Here is a 24,509-nt window from a genome sequence, read left to right on the forward strand (position 1 = left end):
GTTTTCTTTTCTCAGTCACTCTGATTAAATGCCAAGGGCCCCGGAGGAGCCTCTGATTTCCCATCCCTGACCCTTACTGTGGGGAAGGCAGCGCTCCGTGTCCTAAAACAAGGACGACTGAAGTCTGGAGCCTGAACGGTAAAGCTCCGTCAAGATGGAGCTGCTGTGTAAATCTCTGTCTCATCCCAGTGTAGAGGCTTTTTGGAATATCAACCACCCGCATCACACATCCATCAATTTTTCAGCCTTTTGATACATCTGAAGCATCAGAGGAGCCAGTCGGAGGTTGCAGGTCACTTTTAATTACACTGATATTAAGAATGAATGTAGACTGAAACCTCACTAATTTGCACATGAGTTGGACTCAGGGGACTCTGGTCAGCACACCAGATGCTCAATATTTCATTCTGGCACTTGATTCTTTTGTTGTACTAGATCTCTGAAGCAGATGCTACCCAGCTAGGCATGGGGATTACCAAATGGATGAAAAAAGATCAGCGCAGAACTCTTATGGACCCATGCTACCATCATGTTCAGGCTGAGGCTGATGGCAGAACTGGTTTGGTGAACCTGATTACAAACCACATCACCTGGAGCCACAGCTGCTGCATAAATGGTGGCTTTTCATTTGTGGAGACCTGGGATTTCAGACTGTTTCTCTCCCTTTAATGCATAGTGCTAACTTCCTGTCCTGGCTGATTCGGGTTAACGTGGGTAAAACACCGTCATTCACAACAAGTGAATGAGATGCATTTAAAAAAAATAAAATAAAAAAAAAACCTACTTGTTTCCAGAGTTCTAAGCTTCCCACAGCAAGTTTGATAAACGTTTAAGTGAATGTTGCAGTGAAAACTCACCGTTTTGCTCTTTCACACCTGGAGGGTTAAATTTGCTGACGTGACTTGATTCAGCTTCAGAGCCATATTGTTGGAGAAGCGATGCAAGAAGGAGTAATAATGGAAGGATCATTTGGATGAGTGGTGCTGGCGAACACAAAACGCTGTTTGACGGGATGGTCTGTCTCACCACACACGCGCGTCGTTGACAGGACACCGGCGCTCTCGGGGATACATTTGGAGAGAATCAACACATAATAAAATCCTCATAATCTTATTCATCAGTCCGATCTGGGGAAAAACGGAACTTATATTTCCTTAAGTTCAGAGAAAATCCTCCTCCAAAGCTGCAGATTCGGCGCAATCCAAGTGCGCACCTGTTGGTTCCGTGAAAAGTTTGATGAGTTAGACAAAAAGTTCAGTGATAATCCCGAGACTGGTTATAAAACCGAGTCTTTGAAAACATATCAGCTGTGGCACAAGGGCATTTTAGCTGAGGCGGGCATTCGCCGTAGGTTCTCCTCTTCGTCTGTGCAAATCTCCGCGGATCTTTACGCATTACAGCCAAAGCGAACACTCTCGGAGGCGTCGAGCGAGTCTGGCAACCTGATATTATGTGTGCTCTGGATGCTTTCGGAACACGGAGAACTCCCCTAACTGGTGAGACGTAAGTCGGAGAAGACCAAGATAAAGTATCGCTGCGCGCTGTCGAGGGTTGGCTCTTTGGGGACTGCCAAGTGACTGCACAACAGGTGCTGTGCACGAAGTACAACTTCCAAACTCCTCAGCACGTTGACTCGGCTGCCCTGTCCAATGAGCTCTCTCAACCAATATTCGTGTCACAAGCACGGGACGTCCCACTTGCTCTACATTTTTTTTTAACAGCTATGCACCCTTTGAGTACAAATATTCAGTAACTCTATCGTGTGTGTGTGTGTGTGTGTGTGTGTGTGTGTGTGTGTGTGTGTGTGTGTAATTTGGTGCTCAATGAACGTCTTTTCCCCACAAAAGTGGGAAATTGGGACTTGTCAAATTACTTATATACTATTTTATATATTAATATATTATTTTCCTGCTATCAAAGCACTGTATTGATGTCTTGCAATCACCAAGGTAGATAATAACATAAATTATTGAGTAAATCAATGTGACAGTTGAACGTTTTGTGTGACATTTGTATTTCCGTACAAAGCATCTCATAAAAGTGTGGCACATTCTGCTGGGGTCTCGCCGTGGAAGGAAATGTTTAGGGGCTTCTCAATTTGTCATATCAAAGCAGAGGCAGCAATTGGAGCAGTTCCCCCACCTGTTCCCAATTTCCCCTCTCCCCAGCACACTCTTGTCCCTCCTTTTGTTGGCAAATCCGCCAGCGTATTCCCCGTGCACTGCAAGCTGTAAGTCTGCTTGCAGCACAGACACTGAAATCAAAGGAGAGACAGACATATTGAACCCATTGAGCCAGACAGATGATGCAATGCAACAGCAATTTACCCCCAGTCTCACATAGTTCACAAACTACCTCCTTAAAGAAGAGAGTGCAGTTTAGCCATCTACCAGTATCGAGGCATAAGGAAGCTTCGGAGGTTATAATTGAAGTTAATGGCTGGAAAAAAGACATCAGGAAGGAACGCTCATTGTGTGTGTTTGTGTGTGTGTGTGTGTGTATGTTGCCTCCATGGAGGAGGACCTATAGAGGTCCTCTTGTGCCTGCTACAAGGGCCAAGGCCCTTTGTGTAAAGGAGAGTATCACATTCCATCCCTGCTAGGGCCTGCAGCAGATGTCAGCACTTCAAAATTGTGGAATCCCTTCCTAGCAAACACGCTCACACACACGCAAACGCATACACTCATTCCCTTCTTGAGGTTTTGTCTGTAAAAGCCGGGTATTTTGTCTCGTCCACATTTGATTGCCACTCCCACGGTGGTCTTGTGAAAAGCTCAAGCTTTGATACAAAGAAATAGAATAAACAGAGGAAATTAGAAGCAAGAAAGACCTTTTGGGGCACAGCTGATTTACGCAGACAAGCCATCCAGAGAGTTTCTGTGTCCACAGTGCACAGTGGGAAAAGTCCCCAAATGAGAATTCACTGGTGGTAATTCCCAGTGGAATTTTGCCTTTTTTGGGGACACGCACCATCGTTCCAACATCTGTCGCTGAGTGGGATGCCCTCATTTGATTCCAGGTGAAAGGAAGTGAAACAGGAAAGGGTGGATGCGTTGGCTAAAGCCTCATCGTAGCACATTAATGTACCTCAGGGGGAAGGAAAAACGCTTTTGAGATGACTTCATTTAAAAGGCCGAAGCTCCAGTAGAGGCAGCAGGAGCTGTTACTGTGTGGTCCATCGGGGGGGACTCTGTGGCTTCCACTGGAAGTTCAAAAGAAAAGTATTTAAAAAATGATGAATACGTTCTAAAAATATCCACAAACTAGGGTCTTTTGCATTCAGTGTTGTACATAATAAGTTGTTAGTTCAGTCATGTGCTAATATTTGCTCCGCAGGGGCCTGCACACATTTATCAGTCAATATTGACAGTTAGTACAATATTTAACTCTAAAATTACCACTTTGAAGATTTGGACTTTAGGGTGTTAATTGCCCCTGGCTGCATTTGGCTTTGAAACTAGAGCCCCCTGGTGGTACCCTACAGGGCTGCAGCCAGGCTCCTGCCCACTGAGTCCTTGTTACACTTAGTAGTTGTGGACTATTACGTTTTTTGATTGAAAATCAGACCCAAGAAAAGGTTCTGATATGGTGTTTACCCATTGATATATTTTATTTTTAACACTTTAAACATGCTAATTTTGGGGAGAGATTATTTTCAAGGAGACACTTTTCCCCATTTACCTGCTATGGGAATACAACGTAGAATGCAATATTTAAAACATCTTTATTTAGTTATGAAAATAAATAATCAATGTGCCAAAACTCGCTTTTTCATAAGCCTTTTAAAAGGTTATAACTGGGACCTGAGTGTAAAGTTCATCCCATTTGTTAATGTGTGTTGTTAGACAATAAAGTTCCTTGAATCCTTCAGTTAAATGGTGATGTGGCAGCCCACTTCTGCAGCTCTTGCACGGTCAAAGATGCAGTGTGTGTGCTCATGCAGTAATGTCATGTAGTAGCGTGACTATCATCTAAATTTTGTAACATGGTGCACCATGCATGATTCAGGATTTGGTCCGGGAGGAGGGGAACTGTCACATCATTGTTTGACGCATTTTAGCTCAGCATCAAAATCTGACTTGGGAGTGAAACTAGGTTCTATTTGGAGCACTTTTCAGACTTCTGCATCCTCATTGGCTGCTCTTCCTGAGGATTGTATTTTAGTTTAAAACTGATATGCGAGCCCAAATGTCTGATATATGTTTTCCACACTGGAACTGAAGGATACTCAACCCTTCGTGTATAGATTATGTTTTGGTTGATTAAAATGTGCATCCCATTGAGGTATTATACATGAAATGCAGCCACTTTACTCTTAATTTCATTGTTTAATAATGGATAATGCGTTTTTGAACTCTGACGGTTGTAATTCCCTGCATCCTATAACTTAAACTTCCACAAGCATGTTTTTGCACGTGTGTGCGCTATTTAGGTTGGATTCTAAACGGTGACTCTTCAGTTAAAATAAATCTCCATTTGAGGGACTTTTAGTATTATCACGTCACTCTGCTAAGCTTCTCTGAGGGAAGTTTCCATTTGTTCTGCATGGAAAGAAAACCCAACCCATTAAAATTAGATAAGAGTAAAAATAACCTTAAAACATCTATTTCCATCTGGATGAAAAGTAACCACACACAAAACCCAGCAGCTGACGTATCTGCAGTGCATTATGTATTGTAACCACACAAAATTGCTTTTCTAACCCAACTTGATGTTTTTGTCCAACCCGCAAATGATACATCAAAGATGGCGCTTCCAGTCTGCCACTGAACTTTTCCGGACACAAACAAAAAGTTAATGTTTATGCAAATGGAAAAGCCTCGGCAGGCCAAATTGTCCCGCAGGGATCAATGTGGACAGGCCTCCCGTGTTGTTTGACATAACACTGGTGAGATATAGACCAGAACTGCAGGGAAAAGCAGATCAGCGTGGTATTAATCTGCAGTGGAATTTATTTTTTATTGTAAGCACTGAAGAGGAGGTTTAAATCAAAAATGACTTTTTTTTTTTTTGCTTTAAAATTCAGATCCAAGCTGATGTGGTCATAAGAAAAGAAATCTGTTTCAAATCTGCTCGAGGGATTCTATTCGTAGCATGTGTCACTGCGTATTCCTAAAGACTGAGTCAAATTCCACTTAAGAATGCGTGCTTACACAGACGATATGCCCCGAGAGGTTCCCATACCCAGAGTCTAGACACTGGTACGGGCCACCTGTGGAGTCTTTCGGGGGGGAAGGCGGGGGGGGGGGGGGGGGGGGGGGAGTGTCAGCTAACTCTGAGCTCATCACTGCCTGTCTGCATTAGACCTGGTCATGCAGCCAAGCAGGACACATTGAGGCAATGAGTCAATGAATAGAAAATCCGTAAGAATTGATCAATATAATGGTGGTTCCAGTGGAGGTGGCATTATTTCAGCTTCACCTCTGAACAGTTAAAACTAAGATGAGAAGCATTATTATTCATTGGACTAATACACCTGCTCCAAACCACAAATTACAGTTAGGCAAAAATGCAGTTAGGCAGTAAAAATTGCAATGGAACTGATTAACAATGACGTTAAAGACTTTAGTTTAACTCGTATAGCTCTTCATATCCAAATATTGTCGAACATTTGCAAGTTTATATTGAAATTTGTCAGTTTGAACGACTCTTGGGGGGGGCGAATCTAATCAAAGAATACAAACTGGTGCTTATTTCTCAATTAATTTCGGTCATTTTTCATACTTGGCCAAAAAAAATAACTCACTTCAGCAGTCGTTAAGCCTAAACATGTGAGGCTGATTATTAGATGAATTATTAAGCCGATGGAAGAAGAGAATCAGCTCCTGTAATCAGCCCCTGCTTTATGGTTCTTAATATCGTGCACATTCTTCAGCCTGAACGCCGCACGGACAGCGCTATCAATTGTGATGCGTTAACGGCCGTCACGTGAACGCCAGCGTCTCCTTCCCCGTGCAGGCAGCTGCGTCACCGCCCCGCAGCGGATCGCGGCGGCTCCGGATGCTGCGCTGGACGCGGGGTGGGGGTGGAGGAGGAGGCGGGGAGCGGCTGTCCTTGGTGCTGATGCTGCTATCCGGCTCCGCGCAACCGCGGCTGCGCGTGTTGCATGACAGATACACGCAAGCCTCCATCTTGGGCATCCCGAGCTGAGGCGAAAGGGCTGCAGATATAAACACAGAGTCAGGAAGAAGGACAAACGGACCGCGGAAGTAGAGAAACGATAGAGATCTGTGGAGATGTAGCCGTTTCTTCTCTTTATGTATCTATTTTTTTTACCAGTTCAATCTTTTGCGTCAGAGGGTCGAGTAGACGTCAGAATGGAAAATAAAGATTCCGGCCGGTCCAGTTAACGCGTGCCTGCACAGACAGCTTCACTCCTGTTTTAAGGAACAGCTGGACACCACAGGGTAAGCAGCAGTGTGCCACAGTTTGTTATTAAACGTCACTCCCGTCGTTAATATGCGTAACGTGCGCGCAGGTACACTGTGACGACAACAACGCCTTCAGTGAGTATTGACCCCCCACCCCCGACCACCAGCAGCACCACCACCACTTTGTCATGGTGGTCGCTGCTATGTTTTTCTCTCTTTGCTCTTGTCATTTTTAAGCTTTTTGGTCAATAATCACAATTTCTTGATTATTGTTGTTCTTAACAGCAGCAAAATGCAGCCGGCAGGCAGCTACAGGTTTGTTTTCCGAACACCATAAGCTGGATACACTGTTGAGAACTCATGACGTAGCTATGAAGAATACAGATTTTGTTTATCATTCGACCTAAATTCTGCTCTGGTCTGTATTAAGCAATTGTGCTGTGCTGTATGGGGAGGTTATGAGGGCAGAGCAGCATTTCTAATTGACCTTGGACCCCGAAGGCTGCTTATGTCACCGTCAGCCAGTGCCTAAAAAAAATCTGCAGTTTTATTGCCAGTGGTTAAACACAACCATGCTCCACAGCGCTGGCACAGGAGTTGAGTCAGGCAATGCCAGAGTCATTTTATGCACTTATGGACTCAGCTGAACCCACATTTCTCAATCCTCAGGGCTCAGTAATGGAGCAGTGGCCTTAGGTTTATCCTTTTCTTCTGAAATATTTCCTGTTTATCTTTCTAAAACTGCAACAATGTGTTTAGATACTACTGCAGGCTTGGTAGAACAAAATAAATACAATTAGCTTTAGTGTGAACAATTATAGAGCTATTAGCTTCAGAAACCCACAGACAGAGAGCATATTTACTAGCCTGGGATGGAACCCACCACCTTCTTGCTGTGAGGCAATCGGGCTAACCGTGGGAGGACCTTCAGAAAACAGCATTTTTGGTCCAAAAACAAGTTAGCTAAGGCACTTTGCATCTGCAGAAAGGCTGCATGGTGCAGGTTTGCTGGAATCAGATGATCAATAGGGTTGATTTGGTTGATCAGTGTTCAGAACTGAGCCGCGCAGAAAAATTCAACATTATGGAGCTAATCTTCTGACGGCATTAGCTGGTCAAAGATATCAGCTGTCATGTTGAGAACTATCAGAATAAGAAGCATGTGCAAGGAAATTCTGGGTCACATGTGAAACCCATTTCTGAGAAATGTTCCTGGATGTAAAGTTACACATTCCTCATCAGTCGCTCCTTCCAGCTGATATGAGCGGATGGTTGTTGATGTATGTTGGACATTCCCCCTCCCGTCTCCCGGACTGAAACAATGCTGCCTCAGTTTGGTTTCCAGATAAAAGCATTTGCATGTTGACAAAGGAGTGCTGGAAATTGCTTCAAGTGGAAAAGATGATGATCAATGTTGGGATGAGAAGCAGTCTGGGAGTTCCTGGGCTGAGGTGCCGAGGAGGAGCGCGTCTGCCTGGACAATGAAGCGCTTCAGCTATTTCGCAGTCCTGCTGGCAGGATGGGGGACGTGTGTGTGCAGACTTCTGCCTCCACCATTTGTCTCATTGTCCCGAGGCAGAGAAAAGGCAACACTTCCTTTTGTGGAGTGAATCACACAGGTACCGAAGCTGCTCTGTGATTAATGACCCCTTCAAGCCATGCAAAGAAATAAACGGGGATCCTGGGAAGTTCGCTTCCTGTTTGCTGTGGTGGTGGAAGTGGAATCTGTCTGATTTAAAGCAGACACACTGATTTGGTCTAGATTTGAGGACCTGCCAGAACCGAAGCCGAAGACCACTGTAGTTACCACAACTACCATTACAGGTCTAACATTCAGAGCAGGTGTCACATCTAGTATGCAGCATTATACATTCCTTAATATTTTTAGTTTATTTCCTGAAAAATAGCTGGGAAAAAAGTCAATGGATTACATCAACCTGCCAAGAACAACAAGATGTCTGGAGCTCAAACCCATTGTTAGAACGTAGCGTTGCATTAAAATGTATTTTTACGTGGCAACAAAGTTGGATGTGACTTCTGATAGTGACGGATTTGAGGTAATGTTACAGCTTCATTGCGCAATAATGTAATGATCGGTAAATCCACAAAAAAACTGTCACTACTGCCCAAAAATATGTCAGATATGCAATGACTGGATAAAAATAAAATCCCCTGCACAATCTGAACAGACTGTTAAATTAGCAGTGGTATCAGATAGTCTCTAATTGTAAGAATGCAGGAGTAAATTAACCCAATATTATAATCTATTTCCTATTTTGATTGATTCACTGAAAACTATATAGCCACAGCTCAAGTGGTTTATATCATCTTTTAAAAATCATCCTTAACACGCAGCAATACCTTACTGCAGGTTTTTACCTTCAGAAGGTCCTTTTGCCCTCCGATAATATTTATTTAGCTTTGGAGGTCACATCCATCTTATTAGAATGACCATCATTATTCAAATGTTCATCCGCGCTTATGCTGGAATTTGCACCATTTGTTTGTGATTGATTTTTATTCAGTCACGCATCGTTAGAGCAAGAGGCAAAGTCACAGCATCCCAGTTCAAATCAAAAGGGGTGAAGCCACGGGGAGAAGCTTAAGCAGCCTTCTTTCTTCCTTGCACATGAATGAGTGCTGGACTCGCTGGATCTGGCAGAAAAATGATTCAGGCTGCTTCACTGCTCAGGTTCCCACAGTGTCTCTCCTCTGATGTTGACATCTCCTCTATTTTGTGTTTGATCCCACAGGTCTGCTTCACACCAGAATGGGTATTAAGAAGATCACCATCTTCCTCCTGGTCCTGTCCCTTTGCCTAGAGGGAGCACTTAGCAAAGAAAAGGGAACAAAGAAAGGAAAGAAGAAAGGGAAGCAGGTTTACTGTCCTTCGTAAGTATGGACCGGTTTGGCAAAAACTCGGCAATGGAGCTTACAGTCAGGGGAGACCTTAAATGATCTGCTCTTCTTTAGAAAAAAACACAAAACATAAAGTTATGGTTCCTTTAAACAGCATAATAAGCCAACAAATGCAATAGGGATTAAAAAAAAGAATGGCAAGAAAAAGCCAGAGTGTGCTAATAAGGAAGCCACAGCAGGCTGTCACAGCAGGGTGCAAGGTGAAAATGGACTGGAGAAGATGTGTAATATTCTGTAATGGGCTACTTTACACCTAATAATTTTCACATTCCAGCCTATATTAAGGCAAGTTTCATCATTCTCATCTGCTGCTTCACTGCAGAGCCGCTCAAGTGCAATACGACACTGCGACGCAAGCGTTTCACACCAACTGACGTCCCAGAACGAAGCTCTAATCTGGGCAGTGAGAAAGATCTCATAGCTTCCACCCTTTAAACATCAGCTCACCCTCAGCCTATCAGTCAATTTTAAAAAAGTGAGGCTGTTTTAATCTTCCAGGATGGGCCGTCGATGCTGCGTGTGCTAACAGACCTTTGGACTGTCTCATCTCTGCGCTGCAAGTTCACCCTTTTCTCTCCTTAAATGGTTAAAAGTCCCAAATATAAGATAGACAGCTTTGATGTGGCTCTCTTTTTGGCAAGTGAAAGCTGTGTGACCTTTTTTTCCTCCACTGTTTATTGCTTCTGATGTCTCTGCGGATCAAGGGAACCACTTGGTTCCAGTTTAGTCGTTGTGCTTGAGGTTGTCAGACGGGCCTGTTAAAAGAGAGAAAAAAAGAGCTTTACTGGATGGGAATTATGTGTCTCACTTTGATCAGAGAAACCGCAGAGCATACACACACAGCGCAGCATTCCTGCGGAGCAATCCAACTCATCCTCAGTTCCTGATAAGGTTTACATAATGATATGTAAAGTGCTTTGAGAGGGGGGAATTCTTTGGCAGGAGAATTTACTGCCACCCACTAGGAGGTTTTCTTTTTCTCCCTGCTGTCCTGCCAGATCGCGTTCTCCTCTTTCACTCTCTTTATCCCATTGTTTTATTCATCAGTCAGCATCGGAAAACAAGCGGTTCTGGTCTTAAAGTCTTTGAAAGTAAATACAGCAGTGGTCATTTTCCGTTGACAGATGTTTTCTAACATTTTGGCTAAGCGGTGAGGAAAAATCCTCTTTTCCCACCAGGCTTTGTGCTCTGGTGTCAGCAGTGCAACAACTGCTAACAAGCCATTTGAACTATTTATCATCAGCTTAACGGATGAATCCACTCATAGATCAGTAATGCAGGGAATTCTCACCATGGGATCAAACATCCCATTCATTGTTTACAACATTTACTTTCAATGAAGCCTCTGAAAATCTTTGCAGTTAAGTGTCAGCTGCCCTGATTGGTTTCCATCAAAAACTCAGAGGGAATATCTCCCACCATCAGCCAGAAAGTTAATTTCCTCCATCAGCTGATAAATGGTTAATTCATTTTTTTAATTTACTGGTATCTGTCTAAGGTCAGAGTTTAACTATGCAGAGCATAAACTGGCGGCGGTGCACATCCATCCATTCATCCTGCTCATTTAGTATTCCTACAGATCTCTCTCCATCTCTTTGCTTTTGTGTGCAGGCAGCTGTCTTCTGAGGATCTGGCCAGAGTTCCTGCAAATTCAACCAGTAACATCTTGAACAGGTTACTGGTCAGCTACGATCCCAGAATCAGGCCCAACTTCAAAGGTATGTCTCTTTTTCTCCTGCGTCTGTCTCCCTCCTTTTAATTGACATTTTTGCTGCAGTCGCATTATGCTAACGAGGTGATTTAATTCATTCATATAAACTCGGCGCAGGAGCCAGTTTCAGCATGAACAGACATGGAAAAAGCACTCGGAGAGCTCAGACTTCTGCCAAACAGCTCATTTCGCCAAATATTGAGACTTACACCTGTAGTATACTGTGGCAGTAGCAACACAAGGTTGTATAATTAATGGGTTTATGATCAAAGCAACCTTGGATTTATTCTTTGGTCAAAGGTCAAAGTACCACCTGGAATCCGGAACATCATCAAAATGAAATAAGGTCTCGATCAACATTTCCTGAAAATTTCATTAAAGTCCATTCATTACTTTGAGTTACTTTGCCAATAGACAGAAAACCTGACAGACATACAGGCAGACAGACGGATATCAGCTGTCAAGTAACCTCCTTGATGGGGGTAAAAATATATAAAAGTTTAAACATGAAGACAGCGTAACACTGCCCAGATGTGTCCAGTAGTGGTGTCAGTCACACATGAAACTGTTACGTATTTATGCCAAAATTTTAATTTAATGGAAGTCAATAACATCCGATTGGACAAACAAGCTTTTAGCCATTCATTTCTCTCATTATCTCCATATATTTTGAACCATTTATGCAGATTGTTGTCAAATAACAGATTTGGCTATTTGGTTATTTTTGGGGGGAGAAGTGAACTCACAGCGGTTGTTATTAGCCCTCAGCCATCATGTGAGATATCAAGAGCACATGGTCCAGGTTTGAATTCACCTAAACCCTGGGACCGGAGGGCATCGTTGAAGGAGGCAGAGAGCTGGCACCATAGGCCACCACGTCTGTTGCGCCCCCCCCATCCATCGTGTGTAACGTACAAACCCACAGTGGGGAAACACAAGGCTTCAGTTTCAACAAACAGCTATCAAAATAGCAAAGATGTACTTGGCTAGCTCTCTGTGTGATGACGGTCCCACCAGTCTTCAGGTAGATCCTCGGTTACTTTCCATCCTGCGGCAGTTGGCAGTGGAGGTGGTTTCTGAGACAGTGTTTGATGTGTCCCCCCCCCCCCCCCCCCCCCATCCCCCTCCAGTTGCCTGCCAGCAACCAGTAGACGGCCAGACATCTGCTCTAAATTTCAGGGTGGGCTGGAAGCTCTGTGTCCATTAACATCTATGTCACAACCTCCCAAATGACATGCTAAACTGTTGTGTATGCATGAATTCCAGTCCGAAGCGCTTGCTTAGCCAATACCAGGAGTGTTTGTTACAATTAGTTTATCCCTATTAATGCATGCAGGGTATGAGCCACATCCTTATTATGCACATTCATTTTGTTGAATTGCTTGATAGAATATATCCTGAAACTCTTCAGCCTTGTGTAAACACCTCAAAGGAAATCATCTATTTAAATCAGAATGAGCAGCCTGCATAATTAAGAATTTTATTGCTTTATGCAAAAGGCAGGGAAGAGAGAAAATTGTCTCTCATTGCCCACTGCTAACAGGCACATTTTTACTCATTGGGAGTGCAGCATGTTTTGTTTGTAAGGCCAGTAAAAATAAAATAAGCTAAGTAAGTTCAACAATTGGGGAAATTCTACACAACTGTGATTGGAGGTATTACTAATTAATAATAGTGTAACAGAGGAGAAACAGGCAGCAGCTTATGTTGGACTGCGCTGCCATCTTGGAAAATCTCCTCTTGTCGAGAAGCTGAGTGAAATCAACACCTGAAGGTGGCATTTGTTCTTTCCAAATCCAGGAACTCCTGTGGAAGACCGAGTGAACATTTTCATCAACAGTTTTGGTTCCATCCAAGAAACCACAATGGTAAGAACTCTAATCTCCCTCCAGCCTGACAGTATTGGTAATCAATACAACCATGAGCAATAAATCAGAGCTGGAACCGCTACAGCAGACACCTTCTGGGACATGTTTTGGGCACGTTTGAGAGGGTTCAGTGGGGCATTTAGAAGAGTTTGGCTGCCATGACGACGGTTAATATTCTGAGAGAAGAATGCTGCTGGAAGGTAGATGTAGACTACATGTTATAGCCTCTAAAAGAGTACAAACAAAAAACCCAGATGTAGCAGAAAAAAATGTCAAAGAAGTGGTAAGATATATGAAGATTTTAGAGACCAGGGAAGGAGAAAAGATAAAAAGTGATGGAGAAAATGGAAGGAGAGAAAGAAAAAGTGTAAGCTGAGAGAGACAGAGACAGAGACAGACAGAGAGAGAGAGAGAGGTGACAGTCTCCCAGATGACAATTTCTGCCTTCTTTCTTCTCCCCGAAGGCTGAAGAATGGGGTGAAAATGAGGAATGTTTCAAATGAATTCTGAAGGTGACGGAAGGGACATTGGGTCACATCTGTGTGGGATATTTGATCTGAAGAGACTCACATTTACAGCCTCATCTCAGCTCCAACTCGCATGACTCGCATTGACAGCTTCTGCGCTTCCTTGTTAAATCCCTCAGGAATTCAATGCATATGCAAATACGCCGGCAGATTTAGAGTCAAACGGGAGGAGGGAAGATAGATTTTCCTTGTCTGGTTTGCAAGCGTTGAGGAGGCCCCAGCTGTTGTTATCAGCGTTGCTTTAAAAGTCAAATCAGGTCGTGTCAGAGCAACTTTTTCCAAAATCAAGCATCAACACTCTGACCACCTGCTTTCCCTCTCAGAAATGTTCACTGGCAGGAAAATAAACCACATTGAGGGCTGTTGCTGAATTTCTTACCCATTCTTAAACATTTGACTATCAAATATCTCTTATGTATCGAATAACTTGCTAGAACTTCTTGAGCGAATGTTTTGGATCATGCAGTAGATGAACGTCTGCCAGACCTGTCATTGGACAGACAGATTCCTGACACTTAAATGATTCTAACCTAAAGAACCTTAAGGTTAAGATTAACCTTAGATCAAGTATATGTCACATACATGCGGTTAAACACAGCAACTCACCTGGATGGAATCAATGCAGACAAACGAAAGGATTGAGGTTAGTATCTTGGCCTGGGTCGTGCACTGAGCAGAGCCAGCGGCCACATTTAGAAACGAAACAACGCACAGTTACGCATTCATGTCGGCAACATTAATCCAATGGTGCTTTTTGCTTTGTGTTCCCCAAAGACCTGCAAAATGAATGCGGCTCTTCTGATCGGTTCGCTTCATGCAATACAGTTCGCTTCTTCTTCTTCTCTTCAACAGATGGCATAAAAATGCTAATAAATGTGTTATACATTCATTGTCATTCACCAGTAAAGATAGTGGGCTAGTCTCCAAAAAAGCAGCATTGCATTTTTTAGGCATTTGGACAGAAAGATCTTCAAGGAAGCACATCAAACATTGCCGGCACACCTTTGGTTACCTTTTAACAGCATGATAACGTTTCATCCACCCTAACGAGAAGTGACTCAAAAGTCATAAGTTACCTAATTAACCTTAAAAATCTGGCTCCATGGCTCAGGTCTTTGGTGTTTGACCAAGTGCACATGTTTGAATACCTTATCTCGTCTTGCTATCAGGTTTGACGGCAATAGTTTCTTTGCAATCATTGATTTGAAATTAGCTGAATGATTTACCCAGAGGAAAAAACACACACTTCCGCTATGGTCGTTCATCATTAAATGATAGCTTTTCCTCACTTTAGAGGAATGTTGTATGGAAATGTTAGAGTGCATGAGGCCAAATAGGTGGATTTTTAGAAAAAGGACAAATGTTAATAACAGGAAGTTACTGAATTTTAGTGAATTTATGCAACAGGAACACAAATAATGATTCATATTCTGATCAAATATCATCCAGAACACTCAGAATTGATTTGAAGGACTCTTGTAGCCTGTCGTCATTTGAAAAGTGACTTCCTCAGAAATCCACCTGGATGAACCTTTGCGGCTGTTTTTCCACAGGACTACAGAGTTAACATCTTCCTGCGGCAGCGCTGGAACGACCCCAGGCTGAAGCTTCCACCAGATTTCAAGTCAGATTCTCTGACTGTCGACCCCAAAATGTTCAAATGTCTGTGGAAACCTGACCTGTTCTTCGCCAACGAGAAGAGCGCCAACTTCCATGACGTCACCCAGGAGAACATCCTCCTGTTTATATTCCGGAATGGAGACGTTCTGATTAGTATGAGGTAGCAGATTGGTTGAATTTCATGATTTTTGTGTGTGTGTGTGTGTGTGACCGTTTGTGAACTTTCACAGAAGATTTTGCAGCCATGCAACGATAAAAATGAAAAAAAAAAAACCTTTATTTCCTAGCATGGTTTAATATCACATTTTTAGAACGTCTTTTTTTCATTTCATTCACGTCTGACTGAAAATGTCATGGCATTTTAAAGGTGTCTTTTTTCCTTTTCATAGCTGTCTAAAGACGTGTCACCGCATTTGCTCGTGAAGTAAACAATTCCGTGAAAATGTAGTCGGATGAATGCTGCTGCTTAGTTTCCTTGCTCTCTGGTGCCAATATTAGCCAAACTTGGTTGTGTTTTTTTGTAATTAGATGTAAGATAAGTAGGGTTTTTTTGATAGAGTAAATTCCAGGTCTTTTCTTCCAGATTGTCTGTCACCCTTTCTTGTCCACTGGATCTCACGTTATTCCCAATGGACACACAGAGGTGCAAAATGCAACTTGAAAGCTGTGAGTCTTTCTATTTCAGTTCTGCAAAACACATGTAAAGCTAGAAATCAAGAGCAAGAAATATGCAGTTTAATATCTACTGTGCACTATACAATGACTTGAATGTGGTTTCTCTCCAGTTGGCTACACCACAGACGACCTGCAGTTCATGTGGCAGACAGGAGACCCCGTGCAAATGGATGAGATAGCTCTACCACAGTTTGACATCAGACAGGAAGATATTGATTATGGGAACTGCACCAAATACTATGCAGGAACAGGTAAAGCCATTCTCAGACAGATTATCAAAGACAAATCATCTTTACAGTAATGTGTGATATACTGTAGCATGGATGAGTTTCAGCATCTCCACAGAGTGCAAGTGTTGTTATTGCTTTGAATTCTAATTATCTCTGGCCTTTTCTTACATGTTTTTTTTATTTATTCTCTTTAAAATATCCAGGTTTTATCCAGGTGAGAGCCATTGTTATGTTCTGTGCTACCACAAATATGTTAAAAAGCTCAGGTATTTGCTCTTGTTAGCTCTCTCTATTAGCTCTCTGAGATCAGCAGCTACATGTGTCATTTTTGGTGCGGTCACTGTACAATCAGTGTTCCTCCTTGGAGAAATCAGATAAAGGTTAATGGATCTTTTAGATGATGTCGAATGATTAATTCAGAGTCAAAATCCTTATCTGACTGATACTATAAGACCATCTCTCTGGTTAAAGCACAAATATCATCACGTCGCTGTTATCTAATTTTAATTTTCCTTTCTGATTGGTCAAGGATTAAGGATTAACATTCCAATTATTCTACAACTATCACAGCTTTGCATGGTCTTATGACTGCATTAACCTTGATAGTTCTGCCTTAACTCCAAACTAGAAGCACGTCAGCATGTAGCTAACATGCTTCGCCCCTTTTATCACCCCTTTTTTTACTGTCAGGCTAAAAGTTGCATATTATCCATCTGTCATGTTGGAGTATGTCATCAGGATATGATATAGTGGAAGTGGGTTGTGAATTTTTTAATCTATGTGGTGCACGGCGAGTCCATTGAGGGTGATGGATGACACCACGTCATTTTATTCTGTGTACGAAAATGAAGCTGGAGTTGTTTCTGTGTCAGGGTGTGATCTCTCTGTAGTGACATTACATGCAAGCATCACTGACCTGGCAGGGCAGATGAGTTAGCAAAGAAGCTCTTTATGAGCCACTTAACCAATCAGCACCTGTCAATCATGGCTATAAAACCGAACCAGCTCTTTTACCAGGTGAGATTCTGCTGACTCTCCAATTAAGAACTAATAGTTAAGTCAGTGAAAATACAACCTGGGTCTATCTTTGACAGTTGTGCTTAGTTTCAGAACTGTCGCACTGACCCTTTCCCAAGGATTGTGGCAGGACAGGGCACTCTCCTATTAAAGTGAAATCCCATAAAAAAGCCCTCCTGGTACTGTTCCATACGAGAGTAACCGCATTCAGTGAATTGGAAAATCTCTATCAGCCAATACAGCTTGCATGACCTCCGTGCTCACATTTAAGAGGCTCAGAGCTGGCAATGATTCAGCCTTTTTAAAAGGTTGCCATGGTAACCGGTTCAGACACAAAGCTCACTTCTGTGTATGAGTGGTTCTAGCCTGCTCCGCACCGCAGGCGGCCCCCGTTCGCTGTGTAAAGCTCAGCCCGATTCCCGGGCTGGTTAAATATTACTTTAACAGACCCACTCGACCATCACGTTGGACCTTCCTATCAGCAGCAAAGAGGAAACGTACGACGCCGCTGCCGAGGTTCCGGGAGAAGCTGTCTGATTGTTTCAAAGTGCTGCATTCACAATTGAAAACGTATTGTCTTTGACGACAGATGACCTTCTGAAAGCTGCACTTCTGGGCACTGAAATAAGCTCATCAGAGGACTTTTCTTTTGCCTTGTGCAAAATGGTTCACATCAGATACAGCTCTTAACTCTCTGTAATATGTACAAGATGGTACACACACAAACAAACACACACACGCGCACACAGTCATTCTTGGCCAACCACCAAACAATTTCCCAAGACCTTGCAGTTGTGAGCTAAATCTTTCAGAGGCTGGAGGCTTTAAAGTGGAACTAAATTACTTTATAATGCCCAGATCCAATTTTCTTGCCTTTTCTTGCATTTTGAAGTAAACTTTGCTGTTGACATTTGAGTATGTTTGCCTCCTTTGTGCAGGCTACTACACTTGCGTAGAGGTCATCTTCACCCTGAGGCGACAGGTTGGGTTCTACATGATGGGTGTTTATGCCCCCACGCTGCTCATTGTGGTGCTCTCATGGCTGTCCTTCTGGATCAACCCTGATGCAAGTGCCGCAAGGGTTCCCTTAGGTGAGGATTACTAGATCACTTCTATTAGATTTCAGTCATACACATGATCTGAATATGTATTGCTGTCGCGACAATGTTCAACTATAGGGTAGAATTTGCTTTTAAGTATAAATTTCCCTTTAAGGGGATAATAGTGGCTCGACTATTACTGGTTGTCTTTGCTAAGAATCATGGTTGTAATTACCTCAATCAAGAAACCATCAGTCACTTTGACACCATGAAGGGTTTCATGGTTCAAGCATGTTACCATTTCCAGTGTTGATCTCTGTGGGAGAAACCGTTAAATATAGCTGCCATGGACAGATGGGGCTCACTGCAGGAGTGTTTAGGCAAGTAGGGGCCTTTTAAATGGCAACATGCAATCTTCTGACCAACAATCTCCTATTAAAGCGATGATAAAGTTATCACGTACAGTTCGCAAAGACAAATGAGGGCAACAGACATACTAAAAATGGCAGACATCCTCTCTGATATCAGCCCATGTGTCTATATTTAAATGTGACATAAGGAATTCTGAAATGATTAAATTATTGACTGCCGCATTAGGTAGGTCAACTCGCCACCAAGTCACTGTGGCAACATCTAAATCCAAAAAGGGTCAAATGATCAGTAAGGAAAATCGGATCCCTCTCAACCAAATTAAATAAAGCTGTTTGTAAACCAGAGGACATGATGCATTCCCTAAATAAGGTTGTTATTATGCGAGTGGGGATGCAGTAACAGTTGGCCCTGGCTGGGTCTCGTTTGTACCGTTCCAGTAACCACAAAAACAAAGAGTTTGATTCAATTACAGTGTTTGAAAGGGTCTCCCTGAACACGATTTAAAAGGGGCATCGGAGCTTTAGGTTCCTTCTTTTTCACCTCATAAAACTCAACTTGTCACTCCTGAAAACTCTGAAAGTGTTGAAGTGAAAATGACGCCATTTTCCCATCTTCCCATCTTCCCACCTTACGTAATGCCATCCCAGTGTAATAGTGACTCAGTTAGCATTATGGTAATTCAGCTATTATGCTTTTGTGCTACTGCGGTGTCAGTTTTTAGGGTGATAGAAGCAACTTTTGTGGCTGGTCAGCCATCCAGACATGCATCACCCCAGGCGCTGCATGTCAGCCACATACTGCATCACATGGGCAGCTGCGTGCTGGGCTGCATGGATAAGATAGTCCATTGTTGTCCCACATGTCCACTGCCTCCTTTTCTTCATCCTCCCTCCAGTTGTTTATCACCACTTTCATTCCATCATCACTCCTCCTCCTCCTGGAAGCCCCATCTGACTCCTCACTAAATGGGATCAGTACAGGTCAGTCAACACCCAGGTGTGATTCTACTCTCATTTATAGCCTCGAGCGGTGCGACTGTGTGTGTGCATGTGCATGTGGACATCCATGTGACCATTTAACCGTTCCATTACTGTTCTTTACACATGTTAGCTGATGTACTAGTTAAAATATGTGTTGCCTTACAAAGCATTTTATTTGAAATAGGAAGTCGCAGATTTCATTTTTTTCAAAGATAAAAACCATTACTTTCATCTTTTGTCACATGGTCTGTTTTATCTCTGAAAGAAATCAGTGCAATAAGACAAAAGGAGTGATCAAAATTGTTAATCAAAGCTCTGGAGGGCTTTTGTAGGCTTCCAAAATATCAGTGTTTGCGTGCCTAAGTTAAATCCACACTGTCGAGGAGATCACAGGTTGTCATGGTGACACCGATGTCTCCTGCAGTACTGCTGTCTTTGGGCGTTTCAGCATAGTTGTAATATGCAACAGATATTTTCATATCCCTATTAAAAAATATAGGTTCTATGGGAAAAAATAAGCAAAAGTGAGACATGAGAATTTTAACCAAGCATTTATTGTCTCTGCAGGCATCCTCTCGGTGCTCTCGTTGTCCTCCGAGTGCACGTCCTTGGCCTCAGAACTGCCCAAAGTGTCCTACGTCAAGGCTATCGACATTTGGCTGATTGCTTGCCTGCTCTTTGGTTTTGCTTCTCTGGTGGAGTACGCTGTGGTTCAGGTGATGCTCAACAGCCCGAAACGCATCGAGGACGAGAAGGCCAAGATCGCATCCAGGGAGAAGGCTGCAGGGAAAAGCCCCGCCCCCAGGAACAACACGGTCAATGGAACCGGGGGGACGCCGCTCCACGTCAGCACCCTACACGTCAGTACCCTCGGCTGGGATTTGTTGGTGTTTAGCAACAGAGATTCAAACCCTTTAACCCAAAGTTCAAGATAGAGAAATCTCAAATCCATACTGTCATGATTTTGTCACATCAGCCACCATGATTGACATTTAATCAGAATCAGAATCAGAATCAGAATCAGAATCAGAAGCAGATTTATTGCCATTGTTCATGTAATACACAGTATTACACAAACTAGGAATTTGTCTTGGTGAGACGCTGCGACATTCAACATAAAGAAGACCACACTAGAATAAGATAAATAAAATAAAAATAAGACATATATACAGTATATACATAAATGGTAAGAAATAGTGCAGGTCAATGCAGGAGTAATGTGATGTTCATGGGTCCGACTGGCTGCTGTACATGGTGCTTAAGTGATGAGTCACTTGGTGTTCAGCAGCCTGATGGCAGAGGGGAAGAAGCTGTTAGTGTAGCGGGAGGTTTTGGTCCGAATGGACCGTAGTCTCCTGCCTGAGGGGAGGGGGGAAAACAGTCCGTGACCAGGGTGGGAAGGGTCGGCCGTGATCCGACCTGCACACCTCCGGGTCCTGGAGATATACAGGTCCTGGATGGATGGAAGCCTGCAGCCGATCACCTTCTCGGCAGCGCGCATGACGCGCTGCAGCCTCAGTCTGTCCCTGACAGTGGCACCAGCAAACCACACGGTGATGGAGGAGGTGAGGATGGATTCGATGATGGCCGTATAAAACTGCGCCAACATCCTGGGAGGCAGTTTGAGTTTCCTCAGCTGCCGTAGGAAGAACATCCTTTGCTGGGCCTTCTTGATGAGGGAGCTGATGGTTGGCTCCCACTTAAGGTCCCGGGTGATGGTGGTGCCCAGGAAGCGGAAGGAGTCCGCGATGGTGATGGGGGAGTCCATGAGGGCAAGGGGGGGCAAAGGGGCTGTGACTTTCCTGAAGTCCACAATCATCTCCACTGTCTTCTGAGCATTCAGCTGCAGGTTGTTGTGTCCGCACCAGGACACCAGTCGAGCCACCTCCCTCCTGTAGGCAGTCTCATCGCCATTGGAGATGAGCCCAATGAGGGTGGTGTCATCCGCAAACTTGATCAGCTTGACAGACTGGTGGCTTGAGGTGCAGCAGTTAGTGTACAGGGAGAAGAGGAGGGGGGAAAGTACACAGCCATTGCCATGTTTCAGGGATGTGTTCATGGTTGTTTGCGTGGAGGTTATGTAACTGCCCACCTCCACAAACAGCACGAACACAAAAACACTGCAGCGCTGGTTCAACATGATCCTGCCCAGATCTACTGCGGAGATCTCAGTGACTGTAACGGCCGCTCAGTTGGCACTCGGATGCCTCAGATGGGCCGTGGATTCCGCTGAACCTAATTAAAATTAATTTGGGTCTGTGTTTCACCGAAGCACGTTTGGTTCGAGAGAATTACGCTGAGGTTTATTGGGTTTTCCCTTCAAAACCAAATCATAATAATGAAGCTTTAATGAGCTTAATGACTTAAGTGAGTAAGCATCCACTGTCTGATTAGATCTTGCACACTCTGCAGGCCTCTGGGGAGAATGATGAACGGGATTATTTCCACACATTTTGCTGACTTTTAAGAAGAACCCTATTGCCACGTGATAGCTTATAGAGCTGATTCGAAGGACCCCATGTGACAGCACAAATCATCTTTAACTGCACTCCCCTGTCCTAAAACTAACGTCATTTTATTACAATCATGTGAATTTCATGTTTGTGCATGTTTTTGCAGCGTCCCATCTCAGTGTGAGATGGCAGCACTCATCCAAGAGAATGGGACAGATTTGATTCATGTATTCAGTATTGGAAAACAAAAATGGCCTCAGTTGGTGTCAAAATGAACTTGAGGCTGTTGGTTTGTAGATTGGGGATTAAAAAAGAGGAAATGAAGCCAAAGCTTAATCCTCCTTGTCATCTTTCTTCTGTAACCAGGTTGCTGAAATTCGCTGTAAGAAGGTGTGCACCTCAAAGTCAGACCTGAGGACCAATGACTTCAGCATCGTGGGATCCCTCCCGCGGGACTTTGAGCTGTCGAACTTCGACTGCTACGGGAAGCCCATCGACACCGGTGCCGGCAAATCCCAGTCCAAGAACAACAAGAAACCTCCGCCCCCAAAACCAGTGATCCCCACTGCTGCAAAAAGAATTGACCTGTACGCCAGGGCTCTCTTTCCTTTCACCTTCCTCTTTTTCAATGTGATTTACTGGTCTGTATACTTGGGATTATCTTGAGATTATATCATTAATCTCTCTCTTAAAAGGTCTGTGTAGTTATAATTACATTCAAAAATATAAATGCAAACATAAAGACTGGAATTTCTGCCTCAGTAGACTAATTTTTCTGAAGAAAAAACAAATATATATTATCTTTATCTTCACAGCTATTGTATTTGTTTATTAAAAATGGACATTATAGCGTCTTTTCCTAAAAAGTACTTTATTGATGTCGCTTGAGGGCAATACAGGATTGCATATATACAGTAACTGCTATTTAAATGGTGCAAACCACGAATAAAGATCACATTAGGCCCAGCAGTAGATGCACAAATCTATAAAAAGAGCAGTTGTAAATTGCTGTTTGATTTCTTTGCCCTTGCCACGTGAACAAGGCCCCCATAGCATTTTATTTAAGCATCAAAGCAAAGTGTATCATTGTAATTTCCTAGCATGTTAAAAATGTGCATGTATATGAAATTGAATCCATATAAATGATATTTATGAAATTCTATCGGTATGGCGATTTGCTCTTCAAAAGATAAATGTAAAGTTCCATGTTCCTCTCAAGAAGGTCACGTAATATTGCCACTCCTTTAGTAATCCCACTTGTGTAAAATGGCCACTGAGCTGTGACCGCGTCTTTGTGAAAATTACAATCAGCGTTTGACAAAATATATATTAAATTACTTTTCACCATTTGTTGTCAAGCGTGCTTGAGTGTTGTGTTCAACAATTAATTGACAGCAGGCCTTCAATGTATGTCCCAGGTAACCATCCCAGATCCGCCATCCCTTGGCTCCGCCCACCTGTACCGTATATCACATCTGTTTTTCCCCGCCAGTGCTTGACCTCCCCTAATCTTCCGAACTGAGCGTTTATTATTCATGCAAACCTGTTTGGAATATGACCCCTGACATCATCTCATATGAAATTTGTCTCAAGCTTAATGAAGCAAGATAGATGCCGACCTCATGGCACATCAACACAGTCATGTTAATGAAGGTTTGAGGGTCGGGACGTGCTCCTGGGGAGGAGAAAGGAAATGATTGCAGCTGATATGTTGTTGCACCACATCAGAAAACACCCCCCAAACACACACACACAAAAACGCTCTGTCCCTCTTTTTCTGTGCTGCTGCCATGGTTACAGACAGGAGAAATTATTTGGTCTGCCACTAAAAACGCCCACCTGACATGCAGACTAGAGAGTCGGACTGAACCAAGTCTCCCAACACTCATAATACCTCATATTTGCACTACTCAATAAGTAATGTGGTTATTTTGACCGGTAAAGACTCACAAATGAGAAAGAGTGTAAATTATAGTGCCTCCCAATGGCCAGATCTATATTTGCTTAATGTAATGAGGAGACAAAATGCTCTCCTGGGGACAAGTAAGAAAAGATGTATTGCCAGATGGTGTGTGAGAATGATAGCAGCTCGGGGAAAGATGCAATCCTCCATCCGCATGGATCAGGATTTTACTAAAGAGCATTTTTAATCAATTTAGTCTTGTTCACTATCTGCCCATCATCTTGAATCTAATAGATTAACCAGCAGATCAGTTATGGAACAATCCACAGCTGCATAGCGGTGTGTATCAAAGAATCCTTGGTGCTGATTGACTCATGTAATGTGTGTGTTCCTCAAGTGTGTATGTGTGTTTGTGCGAATGATCCACCCATGCACCCCGCTAGTAGCTTAGTGCAGTAACCTTTATCACACAGGGGGCTTTATAATCCAACATGACCTCTCGCCAGGCTGCCAACTGAGCCACCACGAAAAGGCACCATGACAGTCAGGCAATGATCAGGAGGAACACTGGGGGGAAGGAGCCACAAGGCTTATTGAAAGCTTATTTACTGTGAACACGGCCTCCGAACGCCATGATGTGCAAACTTTGAGGTACAATAACATCTCAGGTAACAACACAGCAGGACAGAGATGATGCATTTTTGCTATTTAATATTGCATTTTTTTTAATTAATTATTTTTAATTTATTCATGATGAGCCATACCAATAAATGCAGCACAGGGCTTATGAGAATGATTAGCCTGAATGAAAAAACTGGAGAAG

General features: G+C 43.2%; 2 protein-coding genes and 1 long non-coding RNA gene across 3 annotated transcripts in view; 2 read left to right on the forward strand and 1 right to left on the reverse strand.

Moving 5' to 3' along the window:
• The window catches only part of pdgfc (platelet derived growth factor c), a 31,855-nt gene extending 25,254 nt beyond the window's left edge, over positions 1 to 6,601 (reverse strand). The window contains exons 1-4 of the mRNA XM_029847763.1: positions 6,526 to 6,601; positions 5,972 to 6,160; positions 1,027 to 1,101; positions 858 to 911 (exon numbers count right to left, since the gene is read on the reverse strand). Of these exons, the coding sequence (XP_029703623.1) occupies positions 858 to 911; positions 1,027 to 1,101; positions 5,972 to 6,160; positions 6,526 to 6,601 (394 nt within the window). The remainder of the gene's footprint in view (positions 1 to 857; positions 912 to 1,026; positions 1,102 to 5,971; positions 6,161 to 6,525) is intronic.
• On the forward strand, positions 191 to 485 carry LOC105417412 (uncharacterized). The gene is made up of 2 exons (XR_965088.2): positions 191 to 292; positions 436 to 485. It is a non-coding gene; the product is annotated as an uncharacterized lncRNA (long non-coding RNA).
• Positions 5,931 to 23,131, forward strand: glrbb (glycine receptor, beta b). The gene is made up of 10 exons (XM_029847676.1): positions 5,931 to 6,407; positions 9,125 to 9,263; positions 10,902 to 11,008; positions 12,802 to 12,869; positions 14,950 to 15,176; positions 15,600 to 15,682; positions 15,802 to 15,942; positions 17,877 to 18,029; positions 19,898 to 20,190; positions 22,150 to 23,131. The coding sequence occupies exons 2-10, from the start codon at positions 9,142 to 9,144 to the stop codon at positions 22,447 to 22,449; spliced, it is 1,494 nt and encodes a 497-aa protein (XP_029703536.1). The 5' UTR covers positions 5,931 to 6,407; positions 9,125 to 9,141; the 3' UTR covers positions 22,450 to 23,131.
• The last annotated feature ends 1,378 nt before the right edge of the window (positions 23,132 to 24,509 follow it).

Source organism: Takifugu rubripes, chromosome 14 (assembly GCF_901000725.2).
Source record: "Takifugu rubripes chromosome 14, fTakRub1.2, whole genome shotgun sequence".
Taxonomy (NCBI): Eukaryota; Metazoa; Chordata; class Actinopteri; order Tetraodontiformes; family Tetraodontidae; genus Takifugu; species Takifugu rubripes.

Bases quoted from the DNA above. Each gene is read 5' to 3' on its own strand.
- glrbb (XM_029847676.1), top strand. From the start codon at position 9,142: ATGGGTATTAAGAAGATCACCATCTTCCTCCTGGTCCTGTCCCTTTGC. The intron at 12,870-14,949 runs GTAAGAACTCTA...GTTTTTCCACAG, and splicing joins CCATCCAAGAAACCACAATG to GACTACAGAGTTAACATCTT. The intron at 20,191-22,149 runs GTCAGTACCCTC...TTCTGTAACCAG, and splicing joins TCCACGTCAGCACCCTACAC to GTTGCTGAAATTCGCTGTAA.